General features: G+C 36.2%; 1 protein-coding gene across 2 annotated transcripts in view; it reads right to left on the reverse strand.

Annotated features, from left to right (window-relative positions):
* Positions 1-19,276, reverse strand: part of LOC150084528 (dual specificity tyrosine-phosphorylation-regulated kinase 1B-like) — a 378,795-nt gene that overhangs the window by 129,498 nt on the left and 230,021 nt on the right. For both annotated transcript variants that reach the window (XM_090376473.1, XM_090376472.1), the window contains one exon: positions 14,394-14,553. In XM_090376473.1, coding sequence (XP_090232599.1) covers positions 14,394-14,553 — 160 coding nt within the window. The remainder of the gene's footprint in view (positions 1-14,393; positions 14,554-19,276) is intronic.

Below are 19,276 nucleotides of genomic sequence, written 5' to 3' on the forward strand. Positions count from 1 at the left end.
AAAGTGAAGGCAAACTATATATTGGAAGGGAAATGACTGCAATAATGTTTTAATAACTTCATGAAATAATAAGACGTCAGTTAAAAATTATTCCATTTGATTTCATTTTTGAAACAACTTTCATCCATCCTTTCATAGTACTCAAATCTCCCACTAATTAACTGGTAGCATTGTTACTTGGCTGCAATGTTTCTAGTCAATTAGTGGGAGGTGTCAGTACCATCTATATAGAACATCATGCAATATGTGCACTGCATTAATTTGATAGTTCAGAGCATACCAATGTTGCACATGTATTCCTAAAAACCCAGACATTTAAATTCAAATATTTTCATCAAATGTGTTTTACACAAGCATGTTGATTGCCAACCAACTACCCTAAAACAATCTGGATGGTTGCTTGGGAATTACTTAGTGCATTGACTTCTTTTGTCACTGTCTGCCGGTTCATATAGTATTAGATGTGATTTTACTGTATATTACAGAAATACAAGATGGACAGTAAGCTCCTAGTTTATGAACATATGATTTACAGACAAAACCTTTTGACACCAGACGTTTGATTTATGAACTAGTATCATAATCATACAGACATTACTGTGAGTTCATAAAGCATCACCTTTGAATATACAGTCCATTCCAGTTATTTGGGACACATCAGGACTAGTGCATTTTGGCCCGATTAAGCGGCTGCCCCAATTATCCGAAGTTTCACGTAAATAGTTAAAAATACAATGTACTCCCCTTTACAATTAGTTCACTGTACAATCAAATCACGTTACGACAAACTCACCATAGTAAAGTACCGTTCACCCTACGATGTGTAGTAAGTGCCGGTCACTGTGATCATGTTTGTGAATTGAATTTTAATTCTATTAAACAGCGATTCTAATTAGAGAAAATAGGAGGAATATTATCCACAGGCTATAAAAGTAAAGATATATTAAGCACAAATTTACCCTTTATAACCTTACCAATCAAAAAATTAAATAAGTGAAAATCGGAAAAATAAACGTGATAATCAGAATAATAAATATGAGCTGAGGTCGAGGGTTTCCTGTGCGGACGTGCCTTTCTGCCGCTCTTGGAATAGAGAAGTTTTTTCTGATTTATTTTCTGCTTTATTAGTTTAAATTGACATATTAACTTATTTCTAGAGTAGCTTTATATTCCTATTTATGGTACTTAAAGTTAAAATAACTTAGATAGAGATTTTGTAGGTATTAATTAGTATCGGAAAGGGTATCAAATCCACGTGTTTACCGTTCATAAACGGCCGCCATTGTTACGTGAAAATTAATCAGTAAAATCTATTAATCTTGTCGAACTTCATTGGCAATTAAATTGTAATTTTAACTATACATATAACCACTTAGGTTACGGAACATAAATAATTAGTAAAAATAAATAATTAATACATAACTTGATACAGAAGTTATATAAAGGGATTTCGTAGATAACACTCGTTACTGAAGCGCGATACAGCATATCCGGAATTCGATAGCATTAGCTTTGTATAGTATAGTGCATAATATAATATTGTCAATTAATCAGTACATCTATTAATCTTGTTAAACTTCATTGTCAATTAAATTGTACTTTTAACTATATATATATAACGACTTAGAGTACAAACGTAACAAATAATTAATACATACTTGATACGGAAGTTATATAAAGGGAACTCGTAGATAACTCTCGATACCGAAAAATAAATATAGCGTTATAACTGTGTTAAGATACAAGTTTAAGGTTTTAATTTTGTTCTGAAATTGTAATTTTATTGACATTTAAATCGAAATCATGACTCTGACCAGAGCAGCAAAGCAAAAGGCTCAAGCTAATGGGAGTGCTGTGACTCAGGGGAGAACTGAGGGGGGCGGTTGCCCCCTGAATCACGGCCTTTTAAGATGCACTGTTTGCTTGATGTTTGCAGAGCAATCGGGTACGGGACATGATACTGCCTTGGGGGATGTCTTTGTGTGTGCACGATGCAAGGAGTGCAAGGAAATTAGGCGACAACTCGGCGTTGTTATGGGCCTATATGAGACCTTGAAGGACAGGGTGGATGCCCTCGAAGGAAATAAATTGAGGGGCCCATCAAGCTCTCAGCTGCCCACATCAACACCAGAGCTTGGACTTGGTCATCTTGCAACACAGAGGCAGCCCCCAAGGCAGAATGCGCTGGTCCAACAGGAACTAGTAGTTGTTGGTGACTTTATTGTCAGGGAAACGGGGAACATGCTTTGTAAAAAGGATAGGTGGAACAGGACCAGGGTATGTCTGCCAGGGGCAAAGGTTGATGACGTTGTAGAGCAGATATCATCTTTTAAGGGCACAAAAGGTGATATAGTTGTACACGTTGGCACTAATGATATTAAGAGTAGGAGACCAGCGGAATTACTTAACAAGTACAGGTCACTGTTGAAAAAAAGCCGTGAAGTAGGGTTGAATTTGAAAGTGTCTGCAATTCTGCCCAGACACGATAGGAGGGAGTATATGATGAGAGCCTTGTCGATCAATTCGGCCCTGGAAAGATTGTGCAAGGCTGAAGGGGTAGAATTTTTTTCAGCCTGGACTGTACTTGTTAACAGGAGAGATTGCTTCTACAGGGATGGGATACACTTAAATAGAAAGGGTGCAAGAATATTTGCTGATGCTATCGAGGCAGTGTTAGGTGGGTCGGAAAACTGCTAGCTTGGGGGGAGACAAAGACTAATGGATTAACAGTAGCCACTGGCAGAGGTGAAAGAGATTCTTGCACTGCTTCTATTGGAATGAGCAGAAGCCTGAAAAACAAGATGCAGGATATTTCAGAGACTGCTGGAAGTCATTGCGGTACAAGTAAACACATGGGTTGTGTTAGGGTAGCTAAGAATAGAAACAGGTGCATGTATACTTGCGTGTACACTAATGCTAGGAGTTTAGTAAATAAATTTGATGAATTTGAGGTATTACTCAAAACATCAAAGGCAGATATTGTTGGGATATCAGAGACGTGGTGTCACACAGATATAAGGAATGCAGAACTGGAATTTGGGGAGTACAACGTCTACAGAAAGGATAGACAGGATAGGAAGGGAGGAGGGGTTATGCTATTAGTTAAAAAACACAAAATCCAAGGAAGTGAAGCCAGTTGACATCGCTGGACAGTGCAGTGTTGAGTCAGTTTGGTGTGACATAAGCATAGGTAAATCAAAATTGAGAGTAGGAGTGTGCTATAGGCCTAATGACTCTGATGAGTATAATAAGACACTGTACAGGGAAATAGAATGGGCCAGTAAATCAGAGAGTCTTATAATGGGGGATTTTAATTTCCCAGATATTGACTGGAATTTGTGGGTTGGTCACTCACACACTAGCAAGGCTTTTGTGGATTTATTGGATGATTGTGTTTTCTACACCAGCATGTTCGTGAGGCAACAAGAGGGAGCAATACTCTTGATCTGATTATCAGTAGTGATTCTTCATGCATTAGGAATCTGCAGATAAATGAACCACTGGGTGGCAGTGATCACAGTGTGCTGAAGTGGGATTTACTCAAGGAGGTAACTACCATCAGAGGTAAAGGGAAGGGTTTTTGCTTTCGTAAAGGCGACTATGATGGTCTGAGACAGTATTTAAATTCTATATAGTGGGACCAACTGATGATGTTACCAACAGCAAATTCAAAATGGGAAGCATTCAAGGAACTAATCTTGGAAGCTACCAGGCTTTACATACCAACCAAGAAATATTGTTCAAGGTTCAGGCCTAAATGGTTGTCAGATGAACTAATGAGACATATGGCAGAGAAGAAAAATGCATGGGATACATACAAATTAATGGGTGACGTGGAAGCCTATGATAGATATAAGTTGGTCTGTAACCAAGTCACAAAGGAGATTAGGCAGGCAAAGGCAGATTATGAGAAATCCTTGGCAAAGGATGCAAAGAAAAACAGAAAAGAGTTCTTTACCTATTTAAACTAAAGAAGGAAAGGGATGAATCAGATTGGTCCACTGGATGTTGATGGTTCAACAGTTGAGGATCCAGCTCAGGTGGCTAACAATCTAAACGAGTATTTTGCATCTACATTCACACATGAGGAGTTATTCAGGAAGGGGAATGTCGTAGGTGAAGTAAACATTGGCAGTGAGCTAGATGATTTTCTAATAACTGAGAGGAAAGTGGAGGAGAAATTGTTGAGGATAAACATAAAAAAGGCACCCGGGGTGGATGGGATCTATCCAGTTATATTAAAGGAGGCAGCAAAGGAAGTAAGCAAACCCCTAGCCATAATTATGAGAGCTTCTTTGGACTCAGGGGAGGTACCCATGGACTGGAGATGTGCAAATGTAACCCCAATTCACAAAGGAGGATCAAAGGCTGACACAAGTAATTATAGACCTGTTAGTTTAACTTCGGTTCCAGGAAAATTAATGGAGGCACTGGTTAAAGAAGCACTGTAGGATCATCTGGACAAGAATTCAGTTATAGCTCAGACACAGCATGGGTTTGTTAAGGGCAGGTCTTGTCTGACCAATTTGATTGGATACTATGATGTAGTCACAAAAGAACTGGATGCAGGGAATAACTTTGATATTATATATTTGGATCTTAGAAAGGCTTTTGATACTGTTGCGTATGGAAGACTGCTGCACAAATTGGAGAAGTGTGGCATTCGAGGCAAATTGCTGCTATGGATAAAGGGATGGTTGAGTGGCAGAAGACAGAGAGTGGTAATCAATGGACACTGCTCAACGTGGACTAATGTTATTAGTGGAGTTCCTCAGGGTTCAGTGTTGGGTCCATTGTTGTTTTCTGTATTTATAAATGATATTGATGATGGTGTATCAGGCTTAATGTCCAAGTTTGCAGACGATACAAAGGTTGGCAGGGTTGTTAAGGACACTACTGATACTATGCTGCTGCAACAGGATCTGGAAAGGTTGAGCAGATGGGCTGAGAGGTGGCAAATGAAGTTTAACATTGACAAATGTAAAGTACTACATATGGGAAACAGTAACCCCAGATCAACGTATCAACTCTGTGGTACTACGCTGACAGTGGTAGAGAATGAAAAGGACCTGGGGGTAATTGTGCAGGCAGATATGAAGTTCTCTGAGCAGTGCAGACGAGCTGCAAGGGTAGCTCATGGTGTCTTGTCAATGATATACAGGAATTTTTCTAGCAGGGACAGGGATGTGATTATTCCCTTGTATAAGGCATTGGTCAGGCCACACCTTGAGTACTGTATACAGGTCTGGAGGCCTCATTTCAAGAAGGATGTAGAGCTGATGGAATGAGTACAGAGAAGGGCAACAAGATTAGTGAATGGAACAAAGGGTTGCTCTTACGAAGAAAGGCTTAAGTTTTGCAAATTACAGAGCCTGGAGACTAGGCATCGCCGAGGTGATCTGATAGAGGTGTACAAGGCTTTGAATGGCTTGAGCATGCTCAATGCCGATGGGATTCTTCCTCTTGCTCAGAATAATCACCTGAGAGGGCATAAATTCAAATTGAGGAAGGACGGATGTCGGATAGATGTGCGGAAATTCGCCTTTAGCCAGCGGGCAGTTGGTTTGTGGAATAGACTTCCATCGCTTGTTGTTGAAGTTGATAGCCTAAACAAATTTAAGGCTCAGCTGGACAGGTATTTCGAACGAATTGAGGGGTGAAATGGGAGTAGTGGTTGTTTTTTTTTTTTTTTTTTTTGGCTGATGCTGAATAAGCTTGCTTTCTTGCATCATATGCCTCTACTAATGCTAATGCTAATGCTAATATGTACATACGAACTAGTTGACATTTCTGTTCACTGACATTTGTAGGTGGGGGTTAAAATTTAAAACAGTAAAAAGATAAGCAATCAATAACAAAGAAAATGCCACACACAAATTGCAAGTAACACGATAAGCACAAGTGAGAACGGAGTAACGAGTTACAAAGCTTTAAAAATAGGAATGAAGAGAAGATCTGAAAATTAATTTTTTTATATGATTGAAGATTTCATGGAAGTGTAAACACATTTCACCATAATAACCCACAGAATTCCAGCTGTCGGTATTATCGAAAATTCAGTAAGATCGAGTTTACTGTCCGTTTATGATAGATTTCACTAACAGAAAAGTCCAATAAACAGGTGACTGCTAATTGTTTTTATTGTTTTATTGTTGTGACCTCCAGAATTTCGACCGAACCACGTGGTACTGTCGGAGACAATTGTAGGGTAATCTCCAGCCCCGATTAAATGGCATGCTGTTCCAATTAAGCGAAGTAAACCCTAGCTATTTTCTCTATTGGTTTCTGTTTTTCAAGATTTGCCCCAAATAAACGGCTGCCCTGATTAACAAGTGGCCCAAATAACCGGAATCCACTGTATATTAAATTGAGTACAAGATATTGTACACTATTCAAAATATACTTTCTATGAGATCTACTATCATGCACATATGAGAAAAGTGCAAATTACCAACAGGATCTCCTGTTAGATAATGATTTCTATTTAGAATAGTTTAATTAATTTATTACCCAGGAAAACTGTGGACTATTCTTTCCAAAGTCATTTCATTGTTTGCAATGGTATATAGACTGATATATACTTCTGATAATTTTATTGCAGCTGTAAAAAGTGCATAGCTGCCAACTTTTGATTTCACGTTGTTGAAATTAAATGTTTCATGCTGTGGAAAATGTTGAAAGATTATGGACCATTTGGTTGTCAGAAGTTGAATGTTCAATGCTGAAAATTGTCATTCATATGAGTCAGAGTGCCCAAATGACTGGATGATGTTGGCAATAACAGTTACAGGAGGTACTCACACAGACCAGTAGGGCTCTGGTGTCATCAGAAGCACATCAAAATGGAAGGACTAACATATCTGTGACTAGTGGCAGGAAACAGATCAGTCACATTTCCAACACTGTAAAAGTCACCCCTGTCTGCACTCTGTTTGGAGCACAATTAACTGGCAACAGCGAGAAGTGTTGCTGCATTCTCACATCTGTTGCCTTATCTCCCACTTATGCCATTCCATCAGCATCTGCAGTAGTGCAGGGAAAGAGAGGAATGTGAATGGGGTGTTATCTTTAGCAACGAATCATATTTCTCTTTGTGATCAAGTGACAGATGTATGCATGAAAGGAAACACACTGCGATATTCCAGGCAAAATCAGGGAGCAGCATACTGGTCCAACACTAGGAATTGTGATATGTGAAGCCATCAGTTATAATAGTCGTTCATCTCTGGTTGTTACTCATGGCATGGTGATATCAAAATATTATGCTGAAGCCATTCTGATATCAGTGTTTCTGTCCTTTCTATGCTCCATCCCAAAGCTGGCATATCTGTTGATCTACCTGCTTAGAGTTCTGTTGCCAACAGAACATTGGCAACAGGTCCAACCATTTAGACATCATGATCCACACAAACAGTAATGAGTGTGTTGACCACTGGCTGACAACCCAATAATCTAACCCCCTTCCAAGTCTATCAGCTGAATAAACCATTGTCTTATGTATGTTAAAGATACTTAACACTCTTAAAGAGTTGTTAATTGTTTTGCTAGCCTGTTAAAATTTACAGACATTTTCATAGCACCTTCAGATTCCCATATTTGGGAAGATAACAGACACATTATCCAACATTCCACTATATCAATCAGTTTGACATGATAACGGTTTATTTCCATATACAGTGGAACTTCTCCATTATGAACTTCTATTTAACGAATTTCTCTATATTACGAATTTTTTCGCAAAACATTGCGCCTTGAAATGAAATTACATATAAAATTAACCCCATATAGTGAAGTGTTAGTCTCTCTATAATGAATTTTTAAAAAAATAGTAAAAGCATTTTTGAAGATTTTCAAGCATTTACTGTAAAACAGCCACTCAAATATACTGCCTCCTTCCTTCTGAAATTGTGCATTAGCATCTGGAATTAAATAATCATCCTTTTAGTGAACACATGTGGCCATTGACGCCTGTAGGCGGGTCTTTGTTTCATTTTTGTTACAGTTATTAAACCAAATGGGTTTTCTTAAAAGTGGTCATAAACTTTACAATAAATAGGGCAGATTTGTAAATTGATGTTGGCTCAGGGGAAAACAAAATTCGCTGAGGTAAACCTTTAGCATGCTGTGGTGGCAATATATAAAACTCTACCATAGTTAGTTTCTAGCAACGCCTAATGAGTGACATTCGCTTCTCACCTCAACTGTACCATGTGACCTTCCTGTCAATCATTATATGATATGTCCGTTCTCATCTAACTGGACTTCCAGTAGATGGTTTTCATGATTTTTTTTTTTTTTTTTTAATTTCATTCGTCAATCACATAGGCTATATGCTCTTGTATTTTTTTTTTCTAAAAAAGTAACACGGCATACATTAATCATAAATTTTCTTTTGTGTATATATGAATGAAAGCAGAATAAAAGAAATTCACAAACTCTTATATTTCTTCAAAGTGATTGATAGGAAAGGTCACATGATACTGTTGAATTGGCAAGCGAACGTCATTGAGTAGGCGGTACTAACAAACAATTCACTATATGGCCAGCGCAGCAAAGTTTGTGGTGTGAGTGTCGGCAAGAGCTGCAGTAGAGTAATTTTTACAATTGCAGAAACAATGTCGAAGAGAAAGTGCTTAAGTATTAATGATAAAGCAAAGATTGTTATGATATTGACCAGGGTTTTGAGAAAAAAGATGTTGCGGAGAAATATGGCATACCTGCAAGCAGTTTATCTAAGATTTTAAAAAATCGAGAATGAATTTTAAATACAATTGAAGGAGGAGCAGACAAGAAGCGAATTAAGTTGTGTAATACGAAGATGTTGATAAAGCTGTTCTAAAATGGGTGCAAATGATAATATCCCAATATCGGGCCTAATAATTAAGCAACAAGCTCTGAAATTTGCACAGTCCCTTGGACATAAAGAATTTAATGCGAGCACTGGGTGGCTAGATAAATTTAAGAAGCACCATAGAATTGTGGAAAAGGTTATTTGTGGAGAAAGTGCTAATGTAAGCGAAGAAGATTGCAACAGTTGGAGGAACAATACCTTAAAGAAGATTTTGGAAGAATATGAGCGTAAGGATGTTTTTAATGCTGACGAAATGGGTTCATTCTTTAAATGTTTACCGAATAGAACACTTGCTTTTAAGGATGATAAATGTTTTGGCAGAAAGCAAACAAAAGAGCCACTGTGCTAGTTGGAGCAAATATGACAGGAAGTGAAAAATTAAGACTTTTAGTCATCGGAATATCAAAAAACCCAAGATGTTTTAGAGGCACAAAATCTTTGGAAGTTGACTACACCTTTAATAAAAAAGCATGGATGACAAGTGATATTTTTGAAGAATGGATATTAAAACTAGACAAGCGTATAACAAAAAGAAAATCGTGTTGGTAACTGACAACTGTCTGGCACATCCTGCCAAATTTAAAAGTGCGAAGTTGTTGTTTTTACCACCAAACGTAATGTCAAAACTCCAGCCAATGGACCAAGGCATTATTAAAAATTTTAAATTTCATTATCAAAAGAGAATAATAATGAAGATTGTCAATGCGTTATCAGAAAATAGAAACTTGGAGGTTACAATTAACCTTAGAGATTGCATCTATGAACTGGCAAAAGTTTGGACAAACGATGTCACCGAATACACTATTCAAAATTGTTTTTCAAAAGCGGGATTTGCATTGAATACAGAAGTCGAACAACAACTGGACAAACAAGATAAACTGCCCCTTTCATAACTGAAAAACTTTTGGACATTATTAGAATTGTCCGGAAACATCGAAAATGAAATAACACTGGATAGTTATGTTTATGTAGATCAAGATCTGACTACGGCAGAACATTCAAATGAAGATGAAATACTGCTGAACAGTGTTAGACGCGACCATGATCACGAAGAAATTAACGATAATGCTGAAGACGCATCAGAATAACCCGTAGAAAAGCCAACTCGCAAAGAAATGATTAACGCTTTTAAAACGGTTCATATGGGTCTACAGTTTTGTGAAAATGCTCCTGATAATGTTTTTAATGCTCTGAAAAAATGTGAGGTTTTCTTTGAGAATCAGACATTTTTTAATTGTACTGTGCAAACAAAAATTACAGATTTTTTTTTATTTGTGATACTTACCGGCGAAAATTGTGTAAATGTAATTTAAATAAGTATGTTTTTGAAATAAAATACATTAAAAATAAATGTAGATTCGTTTTTATTTTCTAATTAGGTAACAATTTCTAATAAAAAAGATATCATCTGTATAACGAAATTTCTCTATAATGAATTTTTTCACTGGATTTATCGAATTCGTTATAGGGAAGTTCAACTGTATATCAAATTTGCATTTAAATCTCTTTCATTTGTTCTAGGTGGGGCAATTTCACTGAAATCAGTATTCAGCTTTAAGTTCAATACTGTAACTGAAGAAGGAAATATTTTAACTGAATAAAACTTGCAAAAGTTTTATTCAGTTACAATATTTCCTTCTTCAAAATTAATGGAAGTATCCAGTGTGAGTTTTATCATTTGAACAGATATTTATGTCAGCATTATTTTTTTATTATTTTGTATTAATAATGTACCTGGAATAAAAACTAACGTGTGAAAATGTATTTATAATGACTGAAATGATACTACACCAACTGTTATAAACTTTTATTGAAATGAAATAAAATAAAATAAATTAAAATTGTTAATAATAATAAGGTATACTAGGTAAAATGAATAGCATAATTAAACTGGATAAAACTGATAAAATAAGATACACTGTCTGTACAATAAAATATATACAATGAACTAAAACAATATAGATCACAGGATAAAAGCGATAAGGGGGCTCACAGACATTGTGTGTTATCAGACACTCAGTCCAAAACACTGATAGATCCAGTATCTTTCTATTTCAGAAGATTTAGGAGACGTCAGATTGGCCTGCCTCCCTCAAATCTACTCATGCACACCTTTTCGATGGTAAGCCCTGTTACATCACCTAGGTGGCAATGAACGTGTAGAGTGGTTCTCTTCAAGATGCCTGGTCAGCATGAAGAGGAAAAGACCAAACCCTCCAGCACATGACAGCACAACGAAACAAATGGCCCTCAGTCCCCAGAAGCTTTCACTCCTACCCTCTTATGGCAGCAAAAGGATCACAGTGGAAGCAGAGGGTGCTAAGAATCTCTGTGTATGACCAGGCTGCCATGCGCGGAAACTGAACTTGGCCTGTTACAACGTAAGATCGTTAATCGGTGAAGATAGGATATTAGAGCTGGAAAAGGAATTAGGATTCAAAAGTACATCACCAAGGGTGTCAAGACTACTACTGAGGATATGTAAGAGGTACAAGCTAAAGGTTATAATGATTTATGCACCAACACCGAGCCATGATGATGAAGAGGTTTAAGAAATGTACACTGAAATTGAGGGTCTTCTAGATGAACAGAAAACCCACTAGACTATCATTATGGGGGACTTCAATGTTAAGGTTGGAAAGAGACAAAACAGTGCAGAAAGGGAACTATAGGAAATTTTGGAATTGGTGAAAGAAATGAAAGAGCTGAAAGACTTTGCAGAATCTTGAGGAATGTCAGTAATGAACACTTTTTTCAAGAAAAGGGTGAACAGAAAGTGGATATGGAAAAGCACAAATGGATTAACAACTAACGAAATCGACTTCATCCCCACTAACAGAAGATATATCGTGAATGGTGTTACCATCCTGAACAAGGTAAATGTTGGAAGTGATCACAGAATGGTAATGTGCACACTTGATATAGATGTAAGAAAAGAAAGGAAAAAGCTGACTCGAGTAAATAATACGAAGGTCTTTGAGATAACAGAGGAGGAGGAAAAAGCAGTATGTATTGCTTAAGAACAAGTTTGAGCTTTTGCAGACTGTTTAGGATCAAGATATCAACGAGGAATACTACAACTTTCTGAAAGTGATAAAGCCCAAGACACCTCTATAGGCAAAAAGAAATCCAAAGGGAAAAAAATTAGTCAAGAAACACTTGTCACGATGAACAGAAGACAATAAATGAAGAGCAAGATAAACAACAAGGACAAAACTGAGTACACTGAGTTATGCAAAGCCATTAGAAAGAGGCTCAGAGGACATAAGAAGATTTAACACAAGAAAAGTAGAACAAGCATTAAGGGAAAACAAAAGGCTTAAATCAGCAGCTATGAGCAGTAATACAGAAAGACAAATGATACTGAAACTGAAGAATAGAGAGTACATATAAATAGCTGAGAAGGCATAATTCAAATAGCAGAAGACTATTAAAGAGAATTATATAAGGAGTGAGGAAATGATGCCAGCAGTGGGGAAGATGAATCACAAATTAGTAACACATACGACATACCTGATAAATTTCCTGATGAGGTAGAACATGCATTGAAGAAAATGAAGAATCAGAAAGCCCCTGTAAGATGAAGTTACTGTAGAGCTGTTAAAATTGGGAAGAGACATGACAGAGAAACTGGCAAGACTCTTCACAAAATGAATTAGAAAAGGCGTGATGCCTAAGGAGTGGAATAATGCAATCATAGTTTTGCTGCATAAGAAAGGAGATAAATCATAAATTGGATATTATAGACCAATTAGCTTGTTATCTCACATCTACAAGTTGTTCACAAGGGTCATTACTAATGGATTAGAAAGAATACTTGATGAGAATCAACTGAAAGAGCAAGCTGGCTTTAGGACAGGATTCTCAACTAGGGATCACCTTCACGTAATATCACAGCTAATGGAGAAAGCAAATGAATCTAAAACACCATTATGCCTGGCATTTGTGGATTATGAAAAGGCATTTTGTTGAGGAGCAATATCCCAATGAAAAGGCATTTTATTGAGGAGCAATATCCCAATTTGTCTGAAACATAAAATAATGAAGCAATGTATACTCCCCACCATGACTTATGGAAATGAAACTTGGGCACTCACCAAAAGAATGGAAGAGAAGCTGAAAACTACAGTGAAGGATGGAAAGAATTATATTAGAAATCAGACTGTTAGATCAGAAGAGAAACACATGGAATAGGCAGCAAACTCAAGTAAACGACATTCTTATCAAAACTAAATGAGATGAGAGATGGACTAAGAAAATAACAAATGGTACCCAAAATGAGCTAGAAGAAAATCTGGAAGATAATGATGCAGATGGACAGATGAAATTCATCAGTTCTTGGGTAGTAAATAGATGTCCATTGCACAAAACAGAAGGAAATGGAAAGTTGCTGGAGAGGCCTTCATCCTGCAGTGGATTGGCTGATGATGATGATCCAATGTGAGTTTTATTATTTAAACAGAAATTTATGCCACCATTAATTTTTTTATTATCTTGCATTAATAATTACCTGGAATAAAAACTAAAGTGCAAAAACTTGTTCATAATGACTGCAATGATACTACACTAACTGTTATAAACTTTTATTGAAATAAAATAAATTAAAATTGTTAATAATAACAATAAGATATAATAGGTAAAATGAATAATATAATTAAACCAGATAAAATAAGATACAGTCTGTACAATAAAATAAAAATAAAATATATACAATGAAATAAAACAATGTACATCACAGGATAAAAGTGATAAAATGCCGAAGCTTTCAGAGGCATCTGCATCTTTTATCAACAGTAAAGCTTAACGTACAGTGCATCCTTAAATATCAGCAGGCTCACAGTTCACAGGAGCATGGGCAGTACTCTCCATATGCGCACTGGAACCGGAAATGGGAAATGGCTCGGGAGCATGGCAGGTGGAACTGTTCATCCCGTCCAAGAACCATAGCTTTGAAGAGGGGATGAATGCGGACTCCCATGTCTCTATTAATAGTGATACAATCAGAGGAGCAAATTTGCAAGCTCTCGAGCCACTTGCAGTTCCAAAATCTGTGTGAGCAGTCGATGATAACGGCCTTGTCAGGAGCGATTTGATGGTTCTCCTCCCAAAAATGCTCTGCCACAGCAGACCTCCCATAATCCACAGCCTTTATCGCACTGATATGCTCCCCCATACGATTTTCAAACTGATGTTTTGTTTCGTCAACATAACGTTCTCTGCAATCTGGGCATTTTATTTCATATAGGGCCCACACAGTCACTGTACATTAAGCTTTACTGTTGATAAAGGAGGCAGACTCCTCTGAAAGCTTCAGTGTTTTATCGCTTTTATCCCATGATCTACATTGTTTTATTTCATTGTACATATTTTATCAGTTTTATCCAGTTTAATTATATCATTCATTTTACCTATATATTATTATTATTAAAATTTAAATTTTATTTCAATAAAAGTTTATAATGGTTGGTGTAGACTGTTGCAATCATTATGAACAAGAACATTCCCAACCCCATAAGCCTATTTGAAGAAGTGTGAAACTTACCAATTTTGTCCTTTCCTATCTGACAGTTACTGCTGTCATGATTGTTCATAAGTTCAAGGAGCTTTACTTCAATTTGTGCTTGATTCAAAAATGGCTTTTTGTTCTTTATTATCTTGATTGCTACGTAACATTGTTCTTCATGATCATATGCTTTTACAACCTGAAGCAAAAACAATGTATTAAGTGATTTAACATTTGTGATAATACTATTTGTTATCACAATTTATTACTTTAATATTAAAATTAGTATATTGATGCTTTCAGGAGTATGTCCATAGATTTATGTTGTTCATGTGCAGGCTCTGGAAGCCTCCAAACAAAAAAATATACCCTTGGACTGCCTATACGCTGAAACACAGAGGATGTGTTTGTGGTACCATAATTTCATAAGAATGTATTAACTAATGTACTGATCCAACCCATTAACACAGCTCTAATAACATCAGAAATCTGTCAGAAAAGAAGAAACACAACATTCCTACCATCAGCTACCTTGTGTGTGTGTGCATCAAGTTCTATTAAATTACGATTGACTGCTGTAGCCAAGTGGTCATACACTGAGGGTACAGCAGTACATGTTTTAAGTTGACCATAATTTTAGCCCATATGATTGCTAAACACAGTGATTTTCTTATTCTCTCATATGATAATTTTCAATGTGATGGTGAAACTTTTTTTATTAACATTTTCAAGAGTGAGTATGCCACGTGTGTGTGTGTGGGAAGGGGGAGTTAACAACACAACTTTATGTAGTCTAAACTTTGTAAAACATATCAAGCACTAAATGGAAACCATGATCCCTAAGTCTTTATTAGACTATTTCATTGCGACTACCCCCATTCATGCGACACCTGCTTTAACATGTCAGGCACTACATGATCTATAGCAACCCTGGTTCTGGTTATGTTTTTCGATTTGTGTAAATTTTCTGGTAATAGTGCCAGATAAATTTGATCCTTAAGAGTTATGTTGACAACAGAACTGGACTACCTTGTTCCATTTAGCAACTTGAAAATTCATATCAGAAATTAACGGGGATGAAGCAATAAATGAAGAATGCACCATTATTTCCTCTAGAACTTCATTAAGGACCAAATTTATCAAACACTATTTATAAAAATTTACACAAATTGAAGAACATAAGAGTTAAAGCAGATGTTACAAGGTAATGACTTTCATTGGGACATATGCTGCATGACTGGTAGTAGTCACTTTGAGATGTTAGAGTCACTAATAAAAATTTCAGGATCACTGCTTTCACTCAGTTCTTGGTATGTTTTACTAAATTCAAAATACACAAAGTTAGGGTTAGCAAGTTGTGAAGCTACTTTTGACTTACCCCGTACTTAATGTATTAAAAGAAACCAATATTAAAGAAAATTTATAAATACAGACAATATATGTCAATTGATTCAACATATAAATAGAATGAGAGATAACATATTACCAGAGTTACAAACTTTTAATAAGTTGGAACAGGAAAAGGAAGCTTTTTTAGTACACACTGCACAGGATTCTTTATCTTACTTAACATCCTTTTGTCTGCAGATTCATTTTTTGATGTTCTATTAAGCATCAACTAATTTTTATTTCTTCAAGAAAGACTTGACTGTCAGGAGCATTTCCAAAGCTTCACCAGACAGGTGAAGCTTTGGAAATGCTCTAAATAAGTTTTTGTTTTTTTAACCTAGCCGAATATTTTCTCACACTCAGCATTGCTATGAGGAATTGTTAAAGTTGCATAACTTGGGATAATATGTTACATTTCAAGCTGGCTTGGGCATTTCCCAGACCTAGAACCACTGTACATCAGCTCTTTCTTCTTTCATAATAACCTGCTTGGATGTCACACAGTGAACTTCACAGAACTGATGTTGCAAAACATCTATTGCTTCACCTATTTCTTTATATTTAACAGCACCAAGAAATACTGGAAACATCCACAAAAATTTTGAATTTGAAAATGCCTGTCAATTGATGAAACTTTATGCTACCACAGTATTTATAATTGCCCCATTTTTCAATGGGAACTTGTGCACCATAAAGTACTTCCACACTGAACAAAAGAACCTTTTCCTCTTATTTTAGACTTTCCATAAACTTGGCATTAGAAATATCTATGACTAAGTTTATTTTTCTTCTTGTTTAGTCTGCTATGGCAATCATTTCCAAAATGGAAGTGGAAGATTTCAAAACTGTTTCTAAAATAAAAAAATAAATTTGCACACTAGATTCTCCAACATATTTAGGAATAACAACCACAGTATATGGATGTGATGAACATTGGCATAATATTTAAAAGCAAACTGCTTTATTCAAGCTAGAAGGGAGAAACATGAAATGATTTTCAGCAGGAGGATAACATGGCTGAAATTACCAGCTTGTTTACCTGCTTAGGCTTGCTTTCATCAATTCAATTTATCTTCTTCCAAAACTTCTTCTGGATCATGAACTGCATTAGATGAGTCAATGGCACTCACTACTGATCACTTGTACCCTTCAATGGTAACTCTGAAAAATGCTCATATAGCTTTTTTTCACCACTCTTAACCTCTCCTTTAAATAGACTTGAAAAAGGATGTCACTGTTCTACCAGTCTAGTTATACATTTAATCAAAGACAACCAACATGTCAGGTTGGAAGGAGAAGCAGTGCGTAGCACACACTTCTTGATTAGACCGGGGTTCGAGTCCGTCACCACCAAATACGGAAGATGCGGAAAGGTCAGGGAATGACTACTGCATATTCTCAGAGCAATATGGCCTTAGTTGCTAATGCTCCTAAAAACCAAATAACAAACAACCAACATGTACACTTATGCTTCAAAATCGTTTTTTTTTTTTTTTACTTCAGTAGCATACATCAGTTGAAATTATTTCAATCCATATTTCTAATTAGCACTTCTTTCTAGATAGTAATAAATTTCCGTAAGAATTCATCCACTTTTAAGGTAGGTAGTCCCATTTCATCACAAAAATTAATAAGATGACAAGGACAGTCTATTACAACCAAGTGTTAATTTTTTTAATACCTTGGCTACACAATTTTTTAATACCTTGGTTTTTAGGCCTAACATAACAAGGCACATTACACTAGTCTGCATGGATTTTGATGTTTTCAAAATTCATTGTTTCTATGTATACTTTTTAGTGCTAATTCTAAAAATCCAAACCATTTTTACCTATTACTTACAGCTTTTTACAAACAGTAATTTTTTTTTTGTTACACATTCCAGGTATAGCATGATATGGATACTATTTTCTTAGTAATTGACATTTGTCTATATTTATAGACATACCAAGAGTTGTTTTCACATGTTGAGACCTGCAAGTAAGAACTTGTGAAGTGTTTCTTCCACATTCAGTTGTTTTATGGTGCAGCCATGCTAACCACTATCTGCTTCTAACATGATTTTCATATTCTGTGTCTTTGACAATGGCAACTTGTGGCTCTGTGAACAATCCAAATATATTTTGTTACATTTGCAGTAACTGTGTTGTGGAAAAAAATGAAGGCAGAATATAACATCCTCTGTAAAAAGTAAAGCCAATGCATATACTATAGTTTGGAATGAAATCATTAGGAGACCAAGATAGAAGTTTCCCCGCCCACTCCATAAACTGCCCCACAGATGTGTGGAGAGCTGAAACTGAGAAATATAGTAAAAATAAAGCCACAACATATGCCATTCCCATGGCATGGAGCGAACCTCGGGACCATATTAATGACTGCTATTTTTGTTCCGTAAATGTAGCAGGTTATAATGCGAAGAACAAAGAGAGCATCATTTACCTCAACATTACTTCAGCTATAAGACCAGTATCCCACAGATATGAACTACTGGTACCACAGCCACCAGTTCTTATTGGACACATGGCATCAGATTCTGAATGTGACATTTGTAATCTACAGAATGACACTAACTATTCTGATGAAGAAATTTACAACTCTGGACCAAGCTGTTTAAACAATGTGAATTCAACTATCTCATGAGAGATTTAAATCTACCCAAAGAACGTGCAGAGCTTTTAGGGCCAGGGCTGAACTCCAAGAACCTGCTGGCCCCAGGAAGTGTTTTCATGATACAGATATTGTAAAAAAAAAACTGGTTCCCCATTTTCTGATGAAGGCTCGATGATATATTGCAACAACACTCATGTAGCTATAACCTTTGAATTCTACGAACCAACCGAGTGTAGGCTATTTATTGATCAACAAAGCAAAGCCTGAAAGCAGTTTTCATAATGGAAACAAGTATGCATCCATTCCTGTAGCCTATTTAACACACTTGAAAGAAAACAATAAAAATGTTAAGCTTTTAAAAAAAAATTTTTTTTAGTACATGGGTGTTGGTGGCTACTGTCTGGAGATTTTAAAGTAATTGGCCTGCCATTCGACCAACAACTTGGTTACACAAAAATGTCTTGTTTTTTGTACAAGCAGGATAAATGAACAAGAAGTGAATTATTGGGAAAGGAAATTGTGGCACTGAGACAGTTTCTGATACCACATTTAAAGACAAACCACTAGTAGACTGAAACAAAAGTAACTTCCTTTGCATATAAAGCTAGTTTTAATGAAACATTTCACCCAACTCTGGCACTGAATTAACATCACTTACATATAAAATAATCAAAGGAAATTTTTGTTGGACATTGAATCTGCAAGCTGCTGCTGGCCTGTATTTGAAGAATCCATGAACTAAAATAAAGGAGATGCTTGGTTTGGCTTTAAAAATGTAGTGCCCAATTTTATGGGAAAAAATATACACACAGCTTATGAGATGAATGTGGGTGATATGCTGAAGAAATTAAGGAAACTGGGTTGCAACACAAGTGTTAAGGAATTCTTCTTCTTGCACTATCATCTTAACTGTTACAGAA

The sequence above is a fragment of the Mastigoproctus giganteus genome, chromosome 6 (assembly GCF_048544385.1).
Source record: "Mastigoproctus giganteus isolate SK-2022 chromosome 6, ASM4854438v1, whole genome shotgun sequence".
Lineage (NCBI taxonomy): Eukaryota > Metazoa > Arthropoda > Arachnida > Uropygi > Thelyphonidae > Mastigoproctus > Mastigoproctus giganteus.